General features: G+C 37.0%; 1 protein-coding gene and 1 long non-coding RNA gene across 7 annotated transcripts in view; one reads left to right on the top strand and one right to left on the bottom strand.

The window, feature by feature from the left end:
• LOC115941665 (uncharacterized) overlaps positions 1 to 26627 on the top strand; it is a 188306-nt gene that overhangs the window by 124478 nt on the left and 37201 nt on the right. The gene's annotated exons all lie outside the window — the stretch shown is intronic.
• Positions 1 to 26627, bottom strand: part of FERMT2 (FERM domain containing kindlin 2) — a 75206-nt gene that overhangs the window by 38332 nt on the left and 10247 nt on the right. For both annotated transcript variants that reach the window (XM_031030457.2, XM_006735557.3), the window contains exon 3: positions 14956 to 15189. In XM_031030457.2, coding sequence (XP_030886317.1) covers positions 14956 to 15189 — 234 coding nt within the window. The remainder of the gene's footprint in view (positions 1 to 14955; positions 15190 to 26627) is intronic.

The following is a 26627-nucleotide window of genomic DNA, read 5'->3' as shown; positions in this document are numbered from 1 at the left end:
ATTATATGCCAATAAATTGAACAGCCTAGGAAAAAACAGATAAATTTCCAGAAAAATACTATCTTCTAAAACTGAATCAAAGGGGTGCCTGGGTGGCTCAGTCGTTAAGCGTCTGCCTTCGGCTCAGGTCATGATCCCAGGCTCCTGGGATCGAGCCCCGCATCGGGCTCCCTGCTCAGTGGGAGGCCTGCTTCTTCCTCTCCCACTCTTCCTGCTTGTGTTCCCTCTCTCTCTGTCAAAATAAATAAATAAAATCTTTAAAAATAAATAAATAAATAAAAATAAAACTGAATCATGAAGAAATAGAAAATCCAAACAGACTACTCATAAGTAAATTGAATAGGTAATCAAAAACCTACCGAAGTCCAGGACCAGATGGATTCACAACTAAATTCTACCAAACATTTAAAGAAGAGTTAATACCTATTCTCCTCAAAGTATTTCAAAAAATAGAAGAGGAAGGGAAAGTTCCAAACATATATCATGAGACCAGAATTACCCAGATACCAAAACCAGAAAAAGACACCACAAAAAAAACTACAGGCCAATATCCCTGATGAACGGATGCAAAATCCTCAACAAAATATTAGCAAACCACTTTCAACAATACATTAAAAATATCATTCACCACAATCAAGTGGGATTTGTTCTGGGGATGCAAGGATGGCTCAACACTCACAAATCCATCAAAAATTTAAGAAAGACTACCCTGGATTCTCTCCATGGGTCCAATGTAATCATATCAGGCCTGCCAAATAGAAGAGGAAGGCAGGAGAGGTAAGCACAGGAAAGATGAGACTGAAGGAGAGGTCAGACAGATGTGAAGAGTAGGAAGGACTGGCGTTACACCATATCAACGACGATACACCATATCAACAAAATGAAGGATAAAAATTATATAATCACCTCAATTGATGCAGAAAAAACATCTGACAAAATTCAACATCCATTCCTGATAAAATTCTCAAAAAAGTGGGTTTAGGGAGAACATACACCTCAACATAATAAAGGCCACCTATGAAAAACTCATAACTAACAGTATACTCAGTGGTAAAAAAAAAAACTGAGAGCTTTGCCTCTAAGATCAGGAACAAGATACCACTTTTATTCAACATAATACTGGAAGTACTAGAAACAGCAATCACAAATAAGAGACGTCCATATTGGTACAGAAGTTAAACTGTCACTACTTGCAGATGACATGATACTATACATAGAAAATCCCAATGACTTCGCCAAATAACTAATAGAAGTAAGCAGTAAAACTGCAGGATACAAGGGCGCCTGGGTGGCTCAGTTGGTTAAGCGACTGCCTTCGGCTCAGGTCATGATCCTGGAGTCCCTGGATCGAGTCCCGCATAGGGTTCCCTGCTCAGCAGGGAGTCTGCTTCTCCCTCTGACCCTCCCCCCTCTCATGTGCTCTCTCTCATTCTCTCTCTCTCTCTCAAATAAATAAAAAAAAAAAAACAAAAAACTGCAGGATAAAAAATACCCAGAAATCAGGAGCATTTCTATATACTAGTAACAAAGTAGCAGAAAGAGAAACAGTGGACAGTTGTTAAGGAAACAACTCCGCTTATAATTGCACCAAAAAGAATAAAATACCTAGGAATAAACTTAGAGGTAAAAGACCTGTACTATAAAACAGATGAAAGAAACTAAAGATGACACAAACAAATGGAAAGATATTCCATGTTCATGGATTAGAAGAATATTGCTAAAATGTCCATACCACCCAAAGCAATCTACAGATTCAATGCAATCTCTATCAAAATACCAACATCATTTTCACAAAAATAGGACAAATAATACTAAAATTTGTATGTAACCACAAAAGACCCTGAATAGCCAAAGCAATCTAGAAAGAAAAACAAAGCTGAAGGTATCACAATTCCCGATTTCAAGATATACTACAAAGCTATAATAATCAAAACATAAAAATAGCCTTACAATGGCATAAAAGGGGTGCCTGGGCAGCTCAGTGGGGTAAGTGTCTGCCTACGGCTCAGGCCATGATCCCAGGATCCTGGGATCAAGCCCTGCATCAGGCTCCCTGCTCAGCGGGGAATCTGCTTCTCCCTCTCCCTCTGCCTCCTCCCCCTGCTTGTGCTCTCTCTCTCTGCCAAATCAATTAAAATAAATAAAAAATAAATCTTTAAATTAAAAAAAGGGCATAAAAATAGAGGCACTGGCATAAAAATAGATGCACTGATCAATGGAACAGAATAGAGCCCAGAAATAAACCCATGCTTATATGATCAATTAATCTGTGACAAAGGAAGCAAAAAAAATAAATAAAAATATATGGAAAAGACAGTCTCTTCAATAAATGGTGCCGGGAAAACTGGACAACTATGTGTAAAAAATGAAACTGGATTACTTTCTAACACCATATATAAAAACAAACTCAAAATGGATTAAAGACCTAATCATGAAACCTGAAACCATAAAAATCTAGAAGAGAACACAGGCATTCTCTGACAGCGACCATAGCAACATTTTTCTGGCTATGTCTTCTGAGGCAAGAGAGACAAAAGCAAAAATAAACTGAGACGACACTAAAATAAAAAGCTATTGCACAGCAAAGGAAACCATCAACAAAACAAAAAGGCATACTGATTGGGAGAAGATATTTGCAAATGATTTATCCAATAAAGAGTTAAAATCCAAAATATATAAAGAACTTCTACAACTCGACACCAAAAACAATCCAATTAAAAAATGGATAGAGAACCTGCATAGACATTTTCCCAAAGACCTACAGATAGCCAAAAGACACATGGAAAGACGCTCAATACCACTAATCTTCAGGAAAATGAAAATCAAAATCACAATGAGATATCACCTAACACCTGGTCAGAAAGATTAAAATGAAAAAGACAAGTAACAAGTGTTAGAAAGGCTGTGGAGAACAAGGAACCCTCATGTACTTTTGGTGGGAATGTAAATTGGTAAACCCACTGTAGAAATCAGTATGGAGTTTCCTCAAAAAGTAAAAAATAGAACTACCCTATGATCCAATAATTCCACTACTGGATCATTCACCACAATCTACTAGGTATTTGCCCAAAGAAAATGAAAACACTAATCCAAAAAGATACATGCACCACTGTTTATTTGCAGCATTATTTACAATAGCTAAGATATGGAAACAACTTGTTTCCAGTGATAGATGAATGGACAGGGAAGATGTGAGTGCATATATATGTGTGGATACGCACGCGCGCACACACACACACTCAGGAATATTATGCAGGCATAAAAAGGATGAAATCCTCCATTTGCAACAACATGGATGAACCTAGAAGGTACTGTGCTAAGTGAAATGAGACTGAGAAATACTATATGATTTCACTCATGTGCAATCTAAAAAAAAAAATGAATAAACAAAAAGAATCAGATCTATGAATACAGAGAACTAACTGATGGTTGGGGGGGTTGGGCAAAATGGGTGAAGAGGAATGGGAGATACAGACTTCCAGTTATGGGATGAATAATAAGTCACGTGAATAAAAGGCACAGCATAGAAATACAGTCAATGATACTGAAATAGCATGTATGGTAGCTACTCTTGTGGTAATCACAGCATAATGTATAAACTTGTTTGATCTCTAAGTTGTATGCCTGATACTAATATAACATTGGGGCTTGATCCCAGGACCCCAGGATCATGACCTGAGCCGAAGGCAGACTGAGCCACCCAGGTGCTCCCCCCGCCCCCTTTTTAAAGGTTTTATTTTATTTATTTGAGAGAGTGAGAAAGAGAGAGAGAGAGGAAGGTCCTTTTTCTTCAAATTCTTTTTTTCTTTTTGGTTGAGGTTCTACTTTATATAAAGTCCACAAATCTTAAATATATTCATGAATACTTGGGTAACAAACATCCAGATAAAAATACAAAACAACTGAAATTTAATTTTGCTAGCCACAATAAAAAATCCAATGGAAAACATTAAGTCAGGTAAAAGGATCAATCCAACAACGTCTGACTAATTATTAGTTACAGAAAGAATAGAGAAAACAAAAGGGAAGAATTAGGGCATATTACCATGAAATTTCAACATGGCAGGGAAAAGAAAAGATCCTAAAACTAATTTCCAGAGGAAAAAAGCAGCCTACAAAAGGATGAAAACAAAAATTAAGAACACTATCAGGACTATTAATAGCAGTGCTGGAAGCAAAAACATAACAATGACTTCCCAATTTTGAGGAAAAATGATTTTCACCTCAAAAATTTATATCCCATTCACTTTTTTCTTACTATGCTGATGGAGGAGCTAGTCCACCAAAGTAAGTGAGCAAATCAATACTGAGAAAATGCAAGTATCAAATATGAGAGAGGAGAAGACATTTTGCTTGGACAGTGGTGAAGAGAAGTCCTGGAGCTACGACTATACAGCTTAGCCTAGAAAGCATCCACTTCAGACTGGAGCAGGAGGATGGAGGCTTCAGACTGTGTCTAGGAAGAAAAAAAAAGGGGGGCAGGGAGGAGATTACTATAGAGAATATAGAATGCAGAAGAATCAGCAATGGATATAGGCTGAAAACTAAGTAAATGATAAACAAGTAGGCATATGAGATAAAGTATACACTTTGGTTCACCAAGTAAAAAGATTTACCTTGTTGAAATAATGTTAACAATAATTAGTCAAATATTATAATAGTTCTAAGAAAAGGGAAAAGAAACATCTGGGTAAAAAGCAGTGAAAAGATACCTAAAACTAATAAATCAAGAAATAACAATACATTACATTATTTAGAATTATGGAAATAAACAATTCAAGAGTAAAAAGTGGCACTACGGTGATTAGGAGCTGGGGAGAAAGAGGGCAGAAAAGTGGTTTTATGTTTTAAGCCCCCTTTTTTTTCAAGTTTTAAATTCCAGTTACTTAACATAAAGTGTAATACTAGTTTCAGGTATAGAATTTAATGATTCATCACTTATATACAACACCCAGTGCTCGTCACAACAAGTGACCTCCATAATGCCCATCACCTATTTAACCTACTCCTCTGCCCTATGTCATAAGCTCCCCCCCTTTTAAAGATTTATTTAAGAGAGAGAGAGAGCGCGCACACAAGAGGTGGGGAGAGAGGGGCAGAGGGAGAAGGAGAGAGAGAATCTCAAGCAGACTCCGCACTGAACTCGGAGCCAGACGCGGGGCTTGATCCCACAACCCCGAGATTATGACCTGAGCCGAAATCAAGAGCTGGGCATTCAACTGACTGAACCACTCAGGCACCCCTGCCCCCACCTTTTTAAAAGATTTTACTTATTTGAGGGGCGCCAGGGTGGTTCAGCTGGTTAAGCATCTGCCTTCAGCTCAGGTCATGATCCAAGTCCTGGGATTGAGCCCCGCATCGGGAGGGAGAAGCAGGGAGCCTGCTTTTCCCTCTCCCTCTGCTGCTCCCCCTGCTTGTGCTCTCTCTATTAAGTAAATAAATAAAATCTTTAAAAAAAAGATTTTATTTATTTGAGAGAGAGCATGCATAAGCGGGGGTGGGGGAAGGGGGGAGGGACAAGCAGACTCCCCACTGAGCGTGGACCCACCCCCCCCCAAACAGGGGGCTTGATCCCAGAACGCTGAGATCATGACCTGAGCCAAAAAAGATGCTCAACCTACTAAGCTACCCAGGCGCCCTTGTCATAAGCCCTTTTAACTTTAACTCTGTATCTCCTGCTCTGATTAAAAAAGAAATTCAAAATCTTTCTGCTTACCGTGTAAAGTATGTATTGGAAGGAACAAGAATGAATAGAGGAGGCTGCTGAACAGTCTAGGGGAGAGATGGTAGCAGTGTGGTCTATTAGAGCAGTAGGGATGGTAGAGACAGAAAGATGTGAAAAGATTCAAGATCTATCCAGGAGGCAAAATGAACACTTCTAGGTGAATGAGATGAGTAGGTGAGAAAGACAGTGGTGCTAAGGATGAATGACGCCCAAGTTTCTGGTATGTTTATCTGGGATGGTGGTGCTTTTTACTACTATGGAGACTTCTGAGGGACAGAGTGTGGAGAACTACAGAGATTTCAGAAGGAATAGCATGAGTTCAGTTTTGAACATACTTAATTTGAAATTTCCATGGATTATTAAACATAATGAGCAAATGATGGCTTTCTAGAAAGGTATAATGCTGGAAGAAAATGAAAGAATGGAGGGTCTCAACTAAGAATGGATTAACAGGAACTTGATTTACCCTCCTGCTTTATTTAAACAATAAAAAGGAAAAAGAAGCGCTTTTCAGACATTAGACAACAAGAAGCCCAGGAAATGAGAAAAAAAAAACAAACAAAAAACAGGATGAGTCCTTGCAGTACACCAGCTTGCTCCCTAGCAGTAGTTCAGGGCAGGGAGGGGGCACACAGAGCCAGGTCTTACTGAATTGAGGGAGTTGAGATGGAATTCAGGGAGGCCAAGATGCATATAATTTGTGAGTCAGAATACTAGAGAGAAGGGAAAACCATGGAGAGAGCACTGGAGAGCTGTGGTTATCCAATGAAGTCTGTCTGAATTCTGATCTGTGTATTTATATGGGGGGAAAGGCCTCCTGATACACAGGGTATTGGAAAGAATCCTCAAAAGGAAATATGCTAATGGTGGCTCTGCACCTACCCTAACAAAGCTCAAAAGCAAGTATCAAAAGGACCCAACTGATTCCAAGTAATTTAACTATTGATCAGGGAGGGGGGAAAAAAAAAAAGCCAACACTAATTAAAAGGGATATAAAAAGAAATCTAGCCACCAAAAATATAAAATTAATAAAGCCTGGCATTTGATCAAACATTTCCAGATATAAAAGAGTCAGGAAAATACAACCCGTTAGCAGCATTAAAGGAAAAAAATAAAGTAACAGAAGCAGAAGTAATTATCTAGGATGATAGAATCAGTAATCAAAGATATTAAAATAGCTACTAGAAACATATTCTATATATTTAATAGAATAGAGGAAAGCATAAACATAATGAGAAAAATGAAAGATTTATAGATTTTTTAAAGGCCCAAATCAAACTTTTGGTAATGAAAAATACATCTGAAATGAAAACTACACTGGATGTGACTGACAGCAAATTAACAGGATATCAATGAATGTTAAGACAAAAATGGACACTATCCAGAATGAAACACAGAATGAAGACTGAAAAAAAGGAATAGAGCAAACAATAATAATCAGTCTAACATACATGAAACTAGAGTCCCACAAAGGATGGGAATTGTAGGAAGGTACACTAAAAATTATTTGAAGAACTGATAAACTATTCAAGTTTGGGGCACCCCAGGTGGCTCAGTCAGTTAAGCATCCAACTCTTGATCTCAGCTCAGGTCCTGATCTCAGGGTCGTGAGTTCAAGCACCATGTCAGGCTCCACACTGGATATGGAACCTACTAAAAAAAAAACAAAACAAAACATTAAACTATCCAAGTTTGATGAAAACCATAAACCCACAGATCTAAGAAATGCAATGAACCTAGAAGAGAATAAACCTAAAGAAAACTATGCCAGGATCATCAGAATTAAATTGCTAAAAAAACAGAGTAAGGATAAATTCCTGAAAGACTAACAGAAAAGACACACAGAAGAATAAATAAAAGAATAATAAAAGACTTCTCTGAAATTACATGAACCAGAAGACAACAGAAAGACATGTGAAAATTACTGGAGGGGGGAAAAATCTAGGATTCTTTACCAAGCTGCAATATCTTGTAAAAATGAAGGCAAAAATCGAGACTTCTGTAGACAAAAGGTGAAAAACATCACCAGCAGACCTGAACTATTAAAAGGTTATATGAAGTTTTTCAAACAGAAGAAAAAGGATACCAAATAAAAAGTATTCTCACAAAGACCACTGAAAAATGGTAAATGTGTGGGCAATTAAAAAGACCATTTTCCTGGGGCGCCTGGGTGGCTCAGTCAGTTGAGCATCTGACTCTTGGTTTTGGCTCAGGTTATGATCTCAGGGTCATGAGACTGAGCCCCACGTCAGGCTCTGAGCTCAGCACAGAGTCAACTTGAGATTCTTTCCCTCTCCCTCTGCCTCTCCCCCTGCTTCTACACACACATTTTCTCTCTCTCTCAAATAAAATCTTAAAAAAAAAAAAAAAACCCAAAACATTTTCCTTACTTTCTACTACTTTTAAAAGACAATGATTGTTTCACAGGAAAATAACATATTGTGACTTTCAGAGTACGTGAAAGTAAAATATATGCTAGTAGCAAAAAGGACAGGAAAGGGGAAACAGAACTTACTACTGTAAGATTATTATACTATGTGCATGTAGTGCTATACTATTTGATCATTTGCTATGATTAAGTTAGTCATATAAACTCTAGAGCAAATATTAAAAGGTAAAAAAAAAAAGCAGTCAAATCTACTTAAGTCATGGATAGAAATAAATATAACTTAAACAAACCCCATCAAAACAAAACAAAACAAAAAAACAGAACATGTAGAAATTTAAAAATAAAATACCATAAACAAACAAATACAGAGATGGTAGACTTAAACCCAACCACAGTGATAACCACATTAAATATAAATGGTCTAAACAGTTTATAAAAGGGCAGGGATTGTCAGAATAAATAAAAAAGCAAGTTCTAGCTGTACGTTGTTTACAAGAAATCTAATTTAAAGACATAAATTAAAAGAAACAGGATAAAAAAGACATTAATACCAACCAAAAGATAGCTGTAGCACTTTTTAAATACAGACATGGTATATTTCAAAGCTAATATTATCAGAAATACAGAAGGTCATTTCATAGTGTTAACAGGAAATTCATCAAGAGGACATAATTTTTAATGTGTGCACATACTAATAATACTTCGATAAAACTGACAGATGTGAAAGGATCAAGAACAAACCCACGATTATAGCTGAAGATTTCAAGGTCCCTTTTTTTTCCAACCAACTTTACCTGTCATTTATAAAGCACCCCCACCCAGTAATAATACAATATACATTCTTTCCACATGCACACAGAAAGTTTTCTGTTTGGGGATAAGCCTCACTTGATCATGACGTGTTAATATTTTTTATATATTACTGGAACCAATTTAAATTTTGTTAACGATTTTTGTGTCTATGAATAAAAATCATAAAACAGATCATCATTGTCTTTCTTCATCAAAATTAAAACTTCTGTTCTTCAAAAATACTTAAAAAATTAAAAAGTAAACCATGGTGAAGAAGTATTTGCAAAACATAAATCCAATAAATTTTCTACATCCAGAATATCTAAAAAGTGCTTACAATTCAGTAAGATGACAAACAACCTAATTTTTTTCTTTTAAAAAGGGGAGGCAAAGGATTTAAACAGATACTTTACCAAAAAAAAGACATATGGGTAATCACATGAAAAGATCCTCAACCTCACTAGTCTTTAGGATAATACAAATTGAAGCCACAAGCAGCTATTACCCCACATCCCCCACATCCACTAGAATAGCTAAAACTAGAAAATGCTGCTAGAAGTTTTAAGTGATTCTTCATTTCTTGTTCATCTTTATAGAAAAAGTAATCATTATTATTACTCCTAAAACAAAACTTTTACATTAGAATCTTTCTGTACAACTTAGGCTACCAAAATGAAAATTAAATTTAAAAAAATGTTTTAAACACAGCTGAGTTTGAGTTAATCAGAGTTCTGTTCCACTACTACTGTGTGCTTCTCTATCCCTACCACATAGATTTTTTTTTTAAATGTTTTATTTATTTATTCATGAAAGTCAGAGAGAAAGAGAGAGAGGCAGAGGCAGAGGGAGAAGCAGGCTCCCCGCCTAGCAGGGAGCCCGATGCGGGACTCGATCCCAGAACCCTGGGATCATGACCTGAGCCGAAGGCAGACGCTTAACCATCTGAGCCACCCAGGCGCCCCCCAAATAGAGATCTTTATAAGAATAGAAGGGAAGAAGTATGAATGTATTAGTATATGCCTAATACCATTAGGCATATACTAATGTCTAAGACTCAAATTGCATACCTACTGATGATATGAAATGGTAGCAAGCTCTAAACAAAATATATTTTTTTATAGCGCCTCTACGTAATTGTCAGTTAAACTTTGGGAGAATTTTCATTTCCTCTTAATAAGGCTCTACATTTGTAGAGCCTATATGTCAGACACATTACATCAAAGAACTTAAAGTGCTTGTGCTTAGCCCACGGTGGTTCTTTTAAAAAAGAAATGAAAGTGTAACTAAAAACCTAACTTCATCATTACATAAAAGCATTTTTTTAAGAGTTAATTTTTAAAAGAAAACCAACATAATTTTTAGTAAATAAAAAACTTGAAAGCCGATCTGCCAAAACTCACATAAGAAATAGACAATCTGAATAGACCTGTATCTATTAAAGAAATTGAACCAGTAATTAATAACCTTCCACAACAGAAAGCACTAGGGCCAGACTGGTTTACTGGTGAATTCTACCAAACACTATTTTTCTGGTTGTATTGAGATACTGACATATATCACTGTGTACATTTAAGGTATACAGCAGAATAACTTGACTTAGGTACACTGTGAAATGATCACCACAGTAAGTTAACATCCACCACCTCATATAGGCACACACACACACAATCTTTGTGATTGGAACTCTTAACTTTCAAATATACCATACCAGCATTAACTGTAGTATTCATGTCATACATCACATCCCCACTACTTATCTCATAACTGAAATGTATACCTTTGACCACTCTCATCCAATTCCCCCCACTCCCCAACTCCTGCCTCTGGTAACCACAAATATGATCTTTCTATGAATTTGCTTTTTTGTTTTTGTTTTAGGTTCCACGTAGAAGCAAGATTATACAGTATCTGTCTTTCTCTGACTTTATTTCACTTAGCATAATGCCTTCAAGGTCCATCAGTGTTGTCACAAATGGAGGATTTCCTTCTTTTTTATGGCTGAATAATATCTGTGTTTGTGTATCGCAACTTTTTTATCCATTCATCTGTCAATGAATACTTACATTGTTTCCTTGTCTTGGCCACTGCAAATAATGCTGCTATGCACATGGGAGTGCAGACATCTCTTCATGATAGTACTTTCATTTCCTTCAGTTATATTCCAGAAGTAGAACTGCTGGTTGTATGGTAGTTCTATTTTTAATTTTCTGAGGAATTTCCATACTGTTTCCATTGTGGCTGGTTTCCCTTTTCTCCATATCCTTGCCAGTATTTATCTTTTTGACAACGGCCATTCTAACAATTATGAGGTGAACACTGCATTGTGGTTTTGGTTTGTATTTCTCTAATGATTAGTGATATTGAACACTTTTTCATGTATCTGTTGAATCTTTGTATATCTTCTTTGGGAATATGTCTATTTAGGTCTTTTATCCATTTTTAATTGGATTGTTTCTTTTTTTTTCTTTTTTTTTGCTATTGAGTTGTATGAGGTCTTTTGATATTTTAGATATTAACTCCTTCTCAGTTATATGATTTGTAAATATTTTTTCCTATTCAGTAGGTTTTCATTTTGTTGACCGTTCCTTTTGCTGTGCAGAAATTCTTTGGTTTGATATAATCCCACTTTTTTATTTTTGCTTCTGCTTTACGTGTTATATCCAAAAATCACTGCCAGGACCCATGTTAAGGAGCTTTTTTCCTATCTACCAAACATTTAAGGAAGAAATTATATTAATCCTCTACAATGTCTTTTGGAAGATAAAAATGGAGGGAATAGGGGCACCTGGGTGGCTCAGTCGTTGGGCATCTGCTTTCGGCTCAGGTCGTGATCCCAGAGTCCCGGGATTGAGCCCCACAGCGGGCTCCTTGCTCGGCGGGAAGCCTGCTTCTCCCTCTCCCACTCCCCCGGCTTGTGTTCCCTCTCTTGCTGTGTCTCTGTCAAATAAATAAGTCTTTAAAAAAAAAAAAAGTGGAGGGAATACTTCCTAATTCATTCTGTGAGGCCAGCATTACTCTAATACCAAAATCAAAGGTATTATAAGAAAACTACAGACCAATATCTATGCAAAAATCTTCAACAAAATATTAGCAAATAGATTCCAACAATGCATAAGAAGAATTACACACCATGACCAAGTGGGATTTATGCCAACTATACAAGGGTGGTTCACCGTCCAAAATTCAACATAACCAATTTAATCAAAAGTCTAAACAAAAAAGGCTAAAGAAAACTCACATGATCATATCAAAAGATACAAATTTAAAAAAGCATGACAAAATCCAATACTTGTTCATGATTAAAAACTCAGTAAGCTAGCATTCTCATCTTGATAAAGAATACCTACAAAAACCCTTTAGCAAAGGACATACTTAATGATGATAAACTTGAAGCTTTCCCACTAAGATCAAGAACTACGCAAGGATGTCCTCTCTTACGACTGCCTTTCAACATCTTACTCGAAGTACTAGCTAATGCAATAAGACAAGAAAAGCAAATAAAAGGTACACAGACTGGGAAGGAAGAAGACTGTCTTTATTCACAGATATGATCATCATTCCTACAGAAAATCCAAAAGAATCAACAAAAACTCCTCAAATAATTATAGAAAGGTTGCAGGATACATGGTAAATTTACAAAAGTAAATCGCTTTCCAATATACCAGCAGTGAACAGTGGAATTTTAAATAGAAAACACAATACTACTTCCATTAACACACAAAAAAGAAATACTTATATATAAATCTAACAAAATATGTGCAAGATCTAAATGAGGAAAACTATAAAACTGTGATGAAAGGAATCAAAATATAAATAAATGGAGAGATGTTCCATGTTCATGGACATGAATATTCAATATTGTTAAGATGTCAGTTCTTCTCAATTTGATCTACAGATTCAATGTAATCAAAATCCCAGCAAGGTATTTTACGGATACCAACAAACTAATTCTAAGGTTTATATGGAAAGGTAAAAGATTAGTGGTTGCCAGGGGTTAGGGGAGAGGGAAGGATGAAAAGGCAGAGCACAGAAGATTTTTAGGGCAGTGAAACTGCTCTGTATGATACTATCATGATGGATACATGTCATTATGCGTTTGTCCAAACCCACAGACTGTACAACACCAAGAATGATTCCTAATGTAAGCCATGAACTCTAGGTCATAATGATGTGTTAGTGTAGGTTTATTAACTATACCACTCTGGTGTGGGATGTTGATAGTGGGGAGGTTGTACATGTGTGAGGATAGGGAATGAATGGGAACTCTCTGTACTTTCCGCTCAATTTTGTTGTCAACCTAAAACTGCTCTAAAAAAATAAAGTTTATGAACTGAAAAAAATACATGATATAAATGGGTAAGTAAAAAAAAAAAGAACCTTAGATGACTAATAGAGATACAGAAACATACTTAACTTTATAAACGAAAATGAAATAACTGTATTTTTTCACTCAAAGAAGTGAACACTAAAAACTGACAATATTCAAGTATTAGTGATGATTTGGGACAATGGGTTTTCATACGTTGCTGGTTATAATGTAAATTGGTGCAGCAGTCCCCCCTTATCCACGATTTCATTTTCCATGGTTTCAGTTTAATTGTGGTCTGGAAGCAGATGATCCTTCTTCTGATGTATCATCAGAAGGTCAGCCTAATGCTGTGTCACAGTGCCTACATCCTTCACCTCACTTCATCTCATCACATAGGCATTTTATCATTTCACACCATTACAAGAAAAAGAAGGGTGAGTCGGTACAAAAGGATATTTTGAGAGAGAGACCACATTCACATGACTTTTATTACAGTATATTGTTATAATTGATCTGTTTTATCGTTTATTATTGTTAATGTCTTACTGTGCCTGTTTTATAAATTAAACTTTATCACAGGTATGTATGTATAGGAAAAAAACAGTACATATAGGGGTACTATCTGTAGTTTCAGTCATCTACTGGGGGTCTTGGAACATATCCTTCACAGATAAGTGGGGGACTACTATATAACTACTTGAGAAATTCCTGCATACAAATACAAAACTGCAAAAAGAAAAATACCCAAAGAGTAATGGCAGTAACATACTGTTTATGGATATGTAAACACACAGATATTCAGAAACGCATGTACATATGTGTGTGTTAATGTATTTTTAAAAGTATAAAAAGGATACATACTAATTTAGGACAGTGGTTGCTTTGTGAAGGGAAATTATAAGAATGTGACTCAAGAACTTTACCTCTATTATTGTGACTTAAAAAAAAGTCTTGCAAAATGGCAAAATGGCAGTTATTAATTCTAAGATAACAGGAATTAGGTAATCTTTATATAATTTCTTATACTTTTCTGTATTTTTTTTCCTAAAAATTCCATTAAGCATAAAAAACACTGTAATTTCAGTCATTAGATCAAAACAGTAATGTCCTACATCCCTCCTAAATCTATGATATAACAGAATTATGTACTAGTGATAATGACAATAGTTCACATTTTCTCTGATGGTTGAATACTTCCTGTCATATGACATAACTGGGTCAGCCAAAAGTAATCCACATTTCATTTCAGAAAGTATAAATAGAGTTACTACAAGAGTGTTCAAGTTGCAGGCTGCTTAACCAAGACAACATTCATGGTCATTTCCTTAGGAGCTGTGTCAGGCCTTCAGTGAAGGAAGTGACACAATGTGCCTGAATCACTAAAATCACATAGTGACTTATGTGAAGGAAACACTGCAAAACCTACATCTTGAAAATGCCTTCTTTCTTTTCCTTCCCAAGACATAAAAATTAAGTCATCAGAACGAAGTATTACATAATCCATACCTGATACACTTCTAGTAAGGAAAAAATCTATATTAGGTTCCTCCTGTTCCATCTTACCTCAATATTTCTTTATCTTAAAGTAATAAAAAACTTTCAAGAATAAAGTGAAAAACGGACATACACATACAAGCATACATAGCTCGCCCCAACCTACTCTTTGAAATAAGCTGTTAATCATCAGTCATATATATGTCACACAACTAATACTTTCATAGGGAAGAATTTAATACTTACTAAAAGTCTTACAGATGTCAGAAACAGCTTTGAAGACTCTATCAGAGAAATTCACTTTCACCTTCACATACTTCATGTTGGGAAGCTGCAGGCGGAGCAGTTTGTGCTGGGGGGTGAACTGAAGCTTAGCATCCGCCTGAATGCCGTACTTATCCAAGGTCCAATGTGTTTTAAGAAGCCAAGTTCTCTTCTTTTCCCACCAGAGAGCATGGTCAGACCAATCCTTTTTTACATCTATAAAAAAACAAGCAATAAACAAAACACTTAATCTAAGATTATCTTGATAGAAATTATAAGAAGAAAACTAAATTGGGCACTTAATACAAGTAACTAAATACTAAGTGTCTTTTATGTGATAGGTACAAAAGAGATCCTTAAGAGCTGAGAAAACACTCTGTGCCCTTGAAAGCCCATACACAAGGTAGCTGAGGCAGAATACATACTGTAACTAATAATGTTTACATCAGGTACAATATAGGACACAGGGATGAAGAGGGACTACACTGTAGTCACTCAGAGAACAAAGAGAACCCTGGGGACTTGACATGGAAAAATTAATAATGAAGTGGAGTTGGTGGGTTCTAAGCCCAGCCTTGAGGAAAGGACAATATTTTGATAAAGCCAGTGAGAAGGCTGAGGTTTGTTTACGAGACTGCAGATGCGTGCTGAGGTGTGTAAGGAGTAGTGAAAAGTAAGACAGGGAATCTAAGTGAACCAAAACCAATATCCTAGGTGAAGAGCATGAAAAAAATATCCATGAGTAAGAGAAAACAAAAAAACAAAAACACCACATCCCAACTATATATGAGCTGTCCCAAATACATTTCGAGAAAAGTAACCCAACTTTTTCCTCAACATATCTTGGTATAAGTATAACAGAAAACAGGGGCGCCTGGGTGGCTCAGTTGGTTAAGCGACTGCCTTCGGCTCAGGTCATGATCCCGGAGTCCCGGGATCAAGTCCCACATCGGGCTCCCTGCTCAGAAGGGGGTCTGCTTCTCCCTCTGCCCTCTTCCCTCTCATGCTGTCTCTCATTCTCTCTCTCTCTCAAATAAATAAATAAAAATCTTTAAAAAAAAAAAAGTATAACAGAAAACATTAATTTCTGTTAAACTATTTAACAGCCTTTTGCAATTAAATTAGATGAAACCAAATAAAAGAATAAACACAAGATTTGGCTTCCTTCAACAAAGCAGATCATTAACAATAAACTTCCAAAATAAAATCCAACTTCAGCTAGTTTTTAAAGTAGCAATAAAAGTAAAGACTTTTTAGGGCACCTGGGTGGCTCAGTTGGTTAAGTGACTGCCTTTGGCTCAGGTCATGATCCTGGAGTCCCAGGATAGAGTCCCGCATCAGGCTCCCTGCTCAGCAAGGGGTCTGCTTCTCCCTCTGACCCTCCCCCCTCTCTATCTCTCTCATTCTCTCTCAAAATAAATAAAACCTTAAAAAAAAAAAAAGTAAAGACTTTTTAGATAATTATGCGTTAAACTAAGAACCAAAAAAGGGGGACATTATATTTCAAAAAAAGAACAGGCAAGGCAGCCAGGTGGCTCAATTGGTTGAGTGACCGACTCTTGGTTTCGGCTCAGGTCATGATCTCAGGGTCCTGGGATTGAGCCCAGAGTGGGACTCTGAGCCTCAGTTCTGAGTCTGCTCCAGGATTCTCTCTCCCTCTGCCCCTCCTCCCCACTCTCCTCTGCACATACTCTCTCCAATAAAGTAAGTCTTTAAAACAAAAACAAAAAAAGAACAGCCAAACAAAGCCTTCCAGGGAAGGAAAAAAAAAAAACATGGAAAATAGCATTCTTGCAAATAAAAACAAGAACTATTATCATGATTCTGATAAAAAGCTCATTTTAGTACAGATTTAAAAAGCGTTGGTCAACTTTAAAAAAAATGAGTTTAAAAGCATATACTAATACGGAATTTTTTTTTAACATAACTTGTATACCTGAAAGCCTCAAATAGTAAAAAATGAAATTTTCATATTGATTATGTGCCTAGAAACACCTTCTCTAATGATGAAACTTACAACACACAACTGAACTTCTCATTGTGGAAGAAACACACCACAAGTGGAAAAACACTTTCAATTTCCCAGACGTTAAAAAAAAATTAATAAGTACTTTTTTTTTTTAAGATTTTATTTATCTGAGATGGAGCACAAGCAGAGGGAGCTACAGGCAGAGGGAGAAGCAGGCTCCCCACTGAGCAAGGAGCCCGATGAGGGACTCGATCCCAAGACCCTGGGATCATGACCTGAGCCAAAGGCAGACGCTTAACTGACCGAGCCACCCAGGAGTCCCAAATCAGTAAGTGCTTTATTAATGGGAGAACTGTAGTGACTTGTGATTACACTGCCGTTTTGAAATTTTAATGTTTGTTTTGGGAAAGCCCAGTCAATCATGTTATTTGAAGTCTGGTGTAGAAATTCTGTAACTCCTATTTTATAACTACTCAATTGTCTGACACAATGTATATAGTACCCTGCATCTTAAATTATTTTCCAGAACAGAATCTGTCAATTAACTTTTTAACACAGAAAACCTGATCTAGCTCACAGAAAACCACCAAGGTTGGGACCTTTTCATTTACTGAGGTAAATGGTCACACATGTTATATAGGTGATTTCCTTTTCTCTTCAAGAATAGAGAACGCAAGACAGAAAAAGATAACCTGCAAAGAATAAACCAATTTGAGTAAGGCTGAGCTGGACTGAATTAATGGTAGGTAGGCATACAGTACTTTCTTCCCCATACCTCAGTCCATTCACTCTGCTGTAGTCTGGTTGGCACCAGACTTAATGTCAACCATTAAGGAAGCCATATCTCCCCAGTGGGGGAGAAGGGAGGAAAAAGCTATATACTACTACCACCACCAGCACCATCACCACCACTAAAAGTCTGTGAACACTATCATTTGGGTTCCCCCAAAAGGCAAACCTGAAATGAGAACTTGGAGGGGAAGCACACTTGAGGGGATTAGGAATAGTGAGATGGATGGAGAAAAGTCTATTAAGGGTTCACTGACTGCTGTGGATAACTGGAGTTCAATCCTGCTAAAGACCCCCTGAGGAATTATGTAGAACATGCCTAAGACTTGTCCCACCTAGGGAAAGAGAAGCTGGGGTATCTATCCACTTCCTTGGTTAAAGGTTGCTCCCAAGGCCATTAAATTCCTACTACTTTCTGGATGTCATGCATGTAGCTGACCACCCTTCACTCAGGCAGAGCAAACTCACAAAGTCCCAAATATCTGTATCAGGACTTTTACAGAAAAACCTTGTGGGCCCTTGACGAATGAAAATCTCAACTTTCCATCAGTTAGACTTCAAACTCTAACCTCAGAAACAGGTACCTCCCCTGATCTTCCTCTTTAAAAATCTGACCCTCCCCATCAATTCCACCTCCCTTTCTCACAACAAAGGAGCAGCCCACCTGCATCCAGCAAGAATAAACAGGGGAGTGTTATGTTTCAAAATCATCACTGATAATTTTGAAGAACCGCAGGGGCCCAGGTGTGCAAACTGAGAATGAAATTTAGAGACATAAGTTAATGTGGGAGTGGAAATGATGAAAATCTGAGTTGCAATGGCTAGGCAGTGAGAAAGCAGTAATAAGGAATACAGAGAACTTTTCCTGAGTATTTTGTTATAGCAGGGAGCACAATAATGGATGGCAGATGGACAGAAAGGGGAGGGCAAGTCCAAGGAGTACTTTTAGTTCTGTTTTCAAGAAGAGAAAGTTATTACAGTATCATTTTTTAAAGAATTACGTCTTTTTTAAAAAGATTTATTTATTTGAGAGAGAGAGAGAGCATGAGGGGGGGTGAGGCAGAGTCGGAGAGAGAGGGGAAGCAGACTACCCACTGAGTGGGGAGCCCTAAGCAGGGCTCGATCCCAGAAACCTCAGCCAAAACCAAGGGTTGGGCACTTAACCAACTGAGCCCCCCAGGCGCCTACAGTATCATTTTTTTTAAGTAGGCCCCATGCCCAGCCTGAACTCACGACCCTGAGATCAAGACCCCAGCTGAGATCAAGTAGGACCCTTTACCAACTGAGCTACCTAGGTGCCCCTACAATATCACTTAAACAGTGATTGGAATGATCCTATAAAGCTCAAAGCACGTTTACAATTATTATCATTCTTTAATTTGCTCTTCAGCAGAGTCACTGTGTCAGTTTCACTTCAAAACCTTTTAGAGACTTGATTGAGCGCTCTTAAATACACAAAACAATGTTTTCTCGCCTTCTAGGAAATCTTCCTTTGGTGCTGGCTTTGTATTGTACTATGTATTCTACTTTGAAACTAATATCTATGCATCAAGACCCCACAACTGGCTTCACCCAGGATATCGTAAGAATACAGCTGTTCTATTCAGAAGCAGCAAAAACAAATTTTATACACTGATCAAAATCCTGAGAAAAATGATGGTACATCAATTGAGAATCATTCACTGAGGCAAGCATAAGAGCCAACTGTACATCAAAAATACTTAACAATTTTGTGTGTATATGTGTGAAACAGTATATCTTAATGCAATAACTCTTGAAAGTACTTAAGTGCTTGCCTCTACAGTGCAACTGTAACTGGTATAAACACAATGCACAAAAGATTTCCGATATCAACATATATATTTACATATTCCTCCAATTAAAGACTGAATAGAAGCATAAAAACTTTGATTTTAAAAGTAAAATGGTCATCTATTAAGTAACTATGAATAAATAATGAAAAGCAAGTGAAAATGCTATTGATTTGTAAAATAATGGTTTATTTTTCTTGTGTGGTATTAGGATTTATAAAGAAACAGTTATTGAAATTCCCTACGTATGCATAATCGAAAACTTTGGAACAACTTTCCATGTATTTAACTCCCTTCCACATCAAAATCTAAGCCCTGCACCATGTTTTAATAAACAAACAAACATTTCTGATTTTTCAGAATGGCAGCCTTGGGGTTTCAAATGTAGCATCAGACAACTGAATGCAACACACACATACTCTCGCACATAAGAATAATCAGCCTGGAGGTGCCTGGGTCCCTCAGGCAATTAAGAGATTTGACTCTTGATTTCCGCTCAGGTCAGGATTTCAGGGTCGTGAGACTGAGCCGATGTCAGGCTCTATGCTGGGTGTGGAGCCTGCTTAAGATTGCTTAAGATTTTCTCTCTCCTTACCCGCCCCCCCACTCTTTCTCTCAAAAAAAAGAAAATAAATAAAAATAATCATAATCATAATCAGCCTGGCACTTGCTATAGTAGAAGTCAGCAAGCATCACCACAGGACTTGTTTCATCAGTATTATAAAACCATTCAAGGGGTAGATCATGCTCAACATGTTCCAATAGTCTGTCCAATGTTAAGATTTCAGTTATGCTCCAGGTATAGTGTAACCACCTTCTTATATTTGGTATACTGTGACTTTAAAATTTTCTATCTATATTTTAAGAAGCAACATACCATAAATACAAATCTTCTCAAAAGAAAACCTAAGGGGGAAAATGTACTACTATAAAGACATGGTTTTCTTTCTTGGGGGAGAAGATATTTCTTTATTCATAAATTCAGCCTTTTTAGTGACTTTTTAGAAGTCAGGAACTATTTAGATTATGGTTTCATATACCCAATAAAAGTCATCTATAATAAATTTTAGTAATATGCATTAATTTTTCAAAACATTTTGACAGCTTGTACACCTGAAACTAATATAAGACTGTATGTTAATTATGCTGGAATTTATAAATAAATTAACTTTTAAAATTAATTTTAAAAAACATTTTGCCAGAATTCTGGAAAGAATTATTCCTGTATTCCTCCCTTTTTTTTTTTCTTTTAAAGATTTATTTATTTATTTATTTGACAGAGAGAGACACAGTGAGAGAGGGAACACAAGCAGAGGGGGGTGGAAGAGGGAGAAGCAGGCCTCCCGCCGAGCAGGGAGCCCGATGCGGGGCTCGATGCCAGGACCCTGGGATCATGACCTGAGCCGAAGGCAGATGCTTAGCGACTGAGCCACCCAGGCGCCCCTATGTTCCTCCCTTATTTAATAGATCCAATCATGTTGTGCTCTGTTCCACATAAAAATAATACTGACAGACACTCAAATTCGTATCATTAAAATTGCAAATGGCTAAAACATTAACTATATCAGTAAAAATCTTCTCACTTGACTGTAATAGAATGCTCTTCAAATTCAAGAAGTAGTTGAGTATTTATCCTCAAAGATACCATGTGTGTATTCTAAGGAACTGAAGGCTTAGTGGTTTCATTATTGGGAGGCTGAGTATACAAACACTGCTTATTCTACCAAATGGCTTTGGAGCATTCACCCACTCCATCAGTCACAAAAGAAAATCAAGTTATTTCAAAAAGCTTTCTGCTAAGAAAATACTACGTCCCTCTTTATGTAATGACAGCTACCTCACACTCTAGAAAATGAGCACAGAGAAAGAAGATACACTATTAACACCCTATTTAATGTTCTCCTAATAGGGCCACAATTCCTTCTTGACCATTTTGATATGCAATTCTAGAATACAATTATTTACTTTCATTTTTAAACAATTTTGATTGTTTAAAAAGTAAAAAAAAAAAATGAGTTAACTGAATTAACTTATTTAAGTACCCACATTGCAAAAATAAGTAACTTATTAACAATTTGAAATAAACAGGAAACAAAATGTTACTTTAAAGTGGCTTAGATTTCTGTTTGCATATTTAAGAAATAATAGTCATTCAGGAAGGAAATACAGAATTTGTTTAGCATTCTCATAACTTCCATAAACCAGAAGCAAAGTTTACATTAGATAATCTTTGGTAAGTCAACATTTTAAATTAGAAGTACACAAATGCTTTCTGGGCACAAACCTTATTTTTTGTAAATAGGTTTTTCTGTTGTGCTAATACACAGTTTCCTTTTGTTTTAGGATCCTCTTAAAACCCCAAATTAGGTAGTATAACTATTGCATGTCAAGAATTTACCCTGTCTTTAATGACGGCAAAAACTCTTCAATCCTGGTAAGCTATTAACGAAGCTATTAAGCAACTGGTTCTGACACCACTGCAAGCAAGCCATGCAAACCGACCAGACCAGATAACATCACAGGCCAGTGTTCTCTTGACCTCCAGAATAAGACTTTCAAACTCCTCCATCACACCATTTACTTATACCACCACTAGTCACTCATCTACCAGACTTAAGGGATTTTCCCTCTTTCATTTCACAACCAGACTGAAACAATTACAGGCACACCTCCTTTTATCGTCCTTTGCAGATACTGCTGGGCTTTTTTGTTTGTTTACAAATTGAAGGTTTGGGGCAACCCAGCTTTGAGCAAGTGTATTGGTGCCATTTGTCCCAACAGCATTTGCTCACCTCATGTTTCTGTCACATTTTGGTAATTCTTGCAATATTTCAAACTTTTTCATTATTTGTTATGGTGATCTGTGATCACTGATATGATTTGCTAAAAGCTCAGATAGTAGCATTTTTTTAGTAATACAATATTTTTTAACGGTTTTATTTATTCATTTGATAGACAGAGACACTGTGAGAGAGGGAACACAAGCAGGGGGAGTGGGAGAGGGAGAAGCAGGCTTCCCGCTGAGCAGAGAGCCTGATGCGGGGCTCGATCCCAGGACCCTGGGATCATGACCTGAGCCGAAGGCAGACGCTTAACGACTGAGCCACCCAGGTGCCCCGAGTAATAAAATATTTTATTTTTTTATTTTATTTTTATATTTTTATATCTATTTTTTATAAATTAAGGTGTTTGTATTGTTTTTTAGACATAATGCTATTGCACACTTAACAGACTATAGAGTAAATGTAACTTTTATATGCACTAGGAAACTAAAAATTTCATTTGATGTATTTTATTGGGATGTTCATTTTATTGTGGTGGTTGGGAACTGAATTCAAAGTATCTCTAAGGTATGCCTGCACTATAAATTTTATGATCAACATGGTCTAAGATACCACTAGGCAAGCCTATGTTTCCTCAGTCCACCACTATATTTCAAACTTACCATCCTCAAATTGCTGACTATTCTCCCTCTTTCTAAGTAGACAATCATGGATTCTACTTCAGAAAATAAAGAAGCTTTCAGATTGGAACTATTTCACCTACATGCCAACCAAATTTACAAACTTTCTTGCATTTATTTGTACCTGTATGGGTCTCCTGCCTTTGTGTTATGATAAAGTATCTATTTGTCTCAAACCAATCCTGGGAACTATGCTCTGCTGCCCTTCTCACCTTCTAGGAACTATACACTTCTTACACTGGCTCCCTAGGTATCTCATGCATTTCCATGGCTTTAAATGGCATCTATACACTCAACATTTCTAAGTTTTATCTCCAGCCCAACCTTCTGCTTAGAGCACCACCTTATATATCCTACTGCCTATCCCGTATCTCCATCCGGATATCTCACAGGCATCCCAAATTTAATATATCCAAAACTTAACCCAATTTTCTCCTATCTCTACTATTACTAAATAGCACTAACCATCAACCCAGTTGACTCAAACCAGAATCTGTAAGTAATGGATTCTTCTTTTCCCACCATTCCCCACATTTATCAGCAATCAGTTTAACTTCCAAAAATCTCCAAATTCCACTGGCATGAACCCATATTGTTCAGGTCACTAGCACCTCTTCCACTGATTACTACAATAGCCTCCTAATCAGCCTACTGATTCCATTCAGCACTTCCCACACAACATTCCAGGTGATCTACTCAACGCTGACTCATGTCATTCCCCTGATGAAAATACTTTAACAGCTTCCAAATGCACTCAAAATAAAATCTCAATGCCTTATCATAGTCTACAAAGCCCCACACACTATGGCCCATCTACTCCTCTGAATTTATATTATGCTACTCTTCCTCTGCTTCAACCATACTTTCCTTCTCTTTATTCCAGGAATAAGTAAGCTCTTTACTGCCTTAATGGCTTTGCACATGCTATTCCACTCTGAATGTCGAATTCCCTCTCATCTTTCTCAAATTTTAGTTTAAATTTCATGTTCCCAGAGAAGCCTTTCTAACCACCCTAAGATAAACCTTCCAATGTCCTATGTCCCTTCATTATTCTCTATTTTAGTACACTGTGATCAGAATTTGCATTCATTGTTGTTCATGGGAGGGGTAAGTGTCTTTCTTCCCTACTAGACTATACTCTCTAAAACAAAAACAAGATCTGTTTCAATCATCATTATATTGCCAGCTCCTAGCACAGTGCCTGCACACAATACCTGATAAATGAATAAATCCTCATTTTGAAAAATTTAAAGATCCTTCATTACTACCCCAAGAAAATATTATCCCCAACAAGGATTAATTTAGTTGTATGTTTAAAAAATCCATTTTTGTCTTCGACTTCAGAATTAAAACATGCTTCTATACTAACCAGAAGCACAACAGAGATTTCCCTAGATGTGGGAAAATCAAACTGAACTGACCTCCTCTTCTTGCTCACATCTTCTAAAAAGGATGAATGACTTTGTTCAAGACGAACCCTATAATGTGAAACGATTATATTCCAAAAATTCATTTTTAGGTCTTAGAATTCAGATTTGCCACAAAGAAACAGTAAATAATAGCTAGGTTTCAAATCAGATTGCTGCCCAAATCTAAAATAACCCAGAGCATATTACTAACAATATTATACTATACTAAACATATATCACAAGGTTTTTTGGAAGATTTATGGTCAGTGCTTCAACTTGAGATGAAGGAAAACTGCTAGTAGTGGCCCCTGCAGAGTCCGGGTTAGAGAGCGAAGAAAGAGAACACTGCTGGTAAACTGTCGGGGACACAAGGGCTTCTCCCTAGTCGTCTTTCCACAACTCCAGGAATTAACCTGCCTCCTTCCTCTTTCCCAGCTGTAATTTGCTGTCTTAAGCCAACCTTAAGCCAAGGTTTCTTACATGTACTAAGCTACCGACAGTAGAAGAGCTTTAGTTTCTGCTTTCCTCTCCAATTGCTGAAACAAATACAAATACACAACTCTCCCAAGGTTTCTAATGAGATGTCATTGCCACTAATGTGTAAAGACAGGGTCTACAAGTAAAATTAATGCTTAAATAAGTTTAAAAATTATCTCTATGATGTTATCTCTAATATTTATTGAAATTTAAGGACATAAGATCTTAATTTCATTATTCAATCACTATTATTTTGTCCTGAAGAACTTCTTACTCTCACCCCTTTAGGTTTCCTTCCTCCCAAACTTTTAATTTCAGGTGAGGATGCTAAGAATCCTCTGCCCTTGATTTTAGGTGTGCCTTCTTGTTCTGGTCTCTTTAGTTTACTCAGACCTTCAAAAAGGGAAAGAGGAAGCAAAATGGATGAAGACTGTTATTCTTCAGGTGCACAATCAATAAATGAGTTAAAAGACATTTTCCAAGTATCTACCATTTGCCACACTAAGTTAGGCCATGGGAATATAAAATTAGTAAGAACTCCCATTCGAGAGACACAGCCTAAGTAAGGGACACAGACAAGTAAAATGAGCTAAAAAGATATGAAAAAACAAAATGCCACAGAAGCAACCAACTTTAATGTAAAAGAGGAATTAGGCTCTGAAGAAGAGGTGGTATTTTACCTGGGTCTTAAGAGATGTGGGAGACTTCCAACATGTGCTTGGAGTCTCTAAATCAAATTTTTTTTATGAAGATAATTATGATGGCATTATGGAGAATAAATCAGGAAAAGGAAGAGCCCGGCAGCAAGAAATTTACTGCAATATTCTGGAAGCAGAACCTGACCTAAGGCAGAAGCTGAAGAGAAGGAGCCAAATATGAGGAACATGTCTAAGAATCACAGGTCTTAATGATACTGACTATAGATGAGAGAAGACAGCTGGAAGGTGAAAAAGGAAAGCTAGAAAGCTCCTAACTTGAGAATTAAATGGACAGCAACAAAAACATTAAGATTTGGGGCACCTGGGTGGCTCAGTCGGTTAAGTGTCTGCCTTCAACTCAGGTCATGAACCCAGGGTCCTGGGATGGGAGTCCCACATTGGGTTCCCTGCTCAGCAGGGAGTCTGCTTCTCCCTCTACCCCTCCCCCCTGCTCGTAATCTCGCTCTCTCTCTTGTTCTCTCTCTCAAATAAAATCTTAAACAAAACAAAACAAACCCACAGAGTGGAAACACCAGGTCTTACCAGAGGGAGCAATGAGAAGTGAGATATGCTTCACATGAGGATTGTATTTCCTCCCTTCCCTTCCTTAGCACCTGCCTTTCCTACCTCAGAGCTAAGTGCACTGGTAAGAGCAGTATTATGTAGATTTCAAGAAATCTTTGTTGTTTAGCCAAACTATGCAAAGAGCCTAGAAGTCCATCAACAGATGAATGGATAAAGAGGATGTGGTATGTGTACACACACATACACACAATGGAATATTATGCAGCCATTAAAAAATGAAATCTTGCCATTTGCAATGACGTGGATGGAACTAGAGAGTATTATGCTAAGCAAAATAAGTCAATCAGAGAAAGACAAGTATCATATGATCTCACTGATACGAGGAATTTGAGAAACAAGACAGAGGATCATAGGGGAAGGGAGGGAAAAATGAAACAAGACGAAACCAGAGAGGGAGACAAACCATAAGAGACTCTCAATCTCAGGAAACAAACTGAGGGTTGCTGGAGTGGA

Source organism: Leptonychotes weddellii, chromosome 9 (assembly GCF_054177405.1).
Source record: "Leptonychotes weddellii isolate Sample4059 chromosome 9, ASM5417740v2, whole genome shotgun sequence".
Classification (NCBI taxonomy): domain Eukaryota; kingdom Metazoa; phylum Chordata; class Mammalia; order Carnivora; family Phocidae; genus Leptonychotes; species Leptonychotes weddellii.
This window is presented reverse-complemented; position numbering and strand designations above follow the sequence as displayed.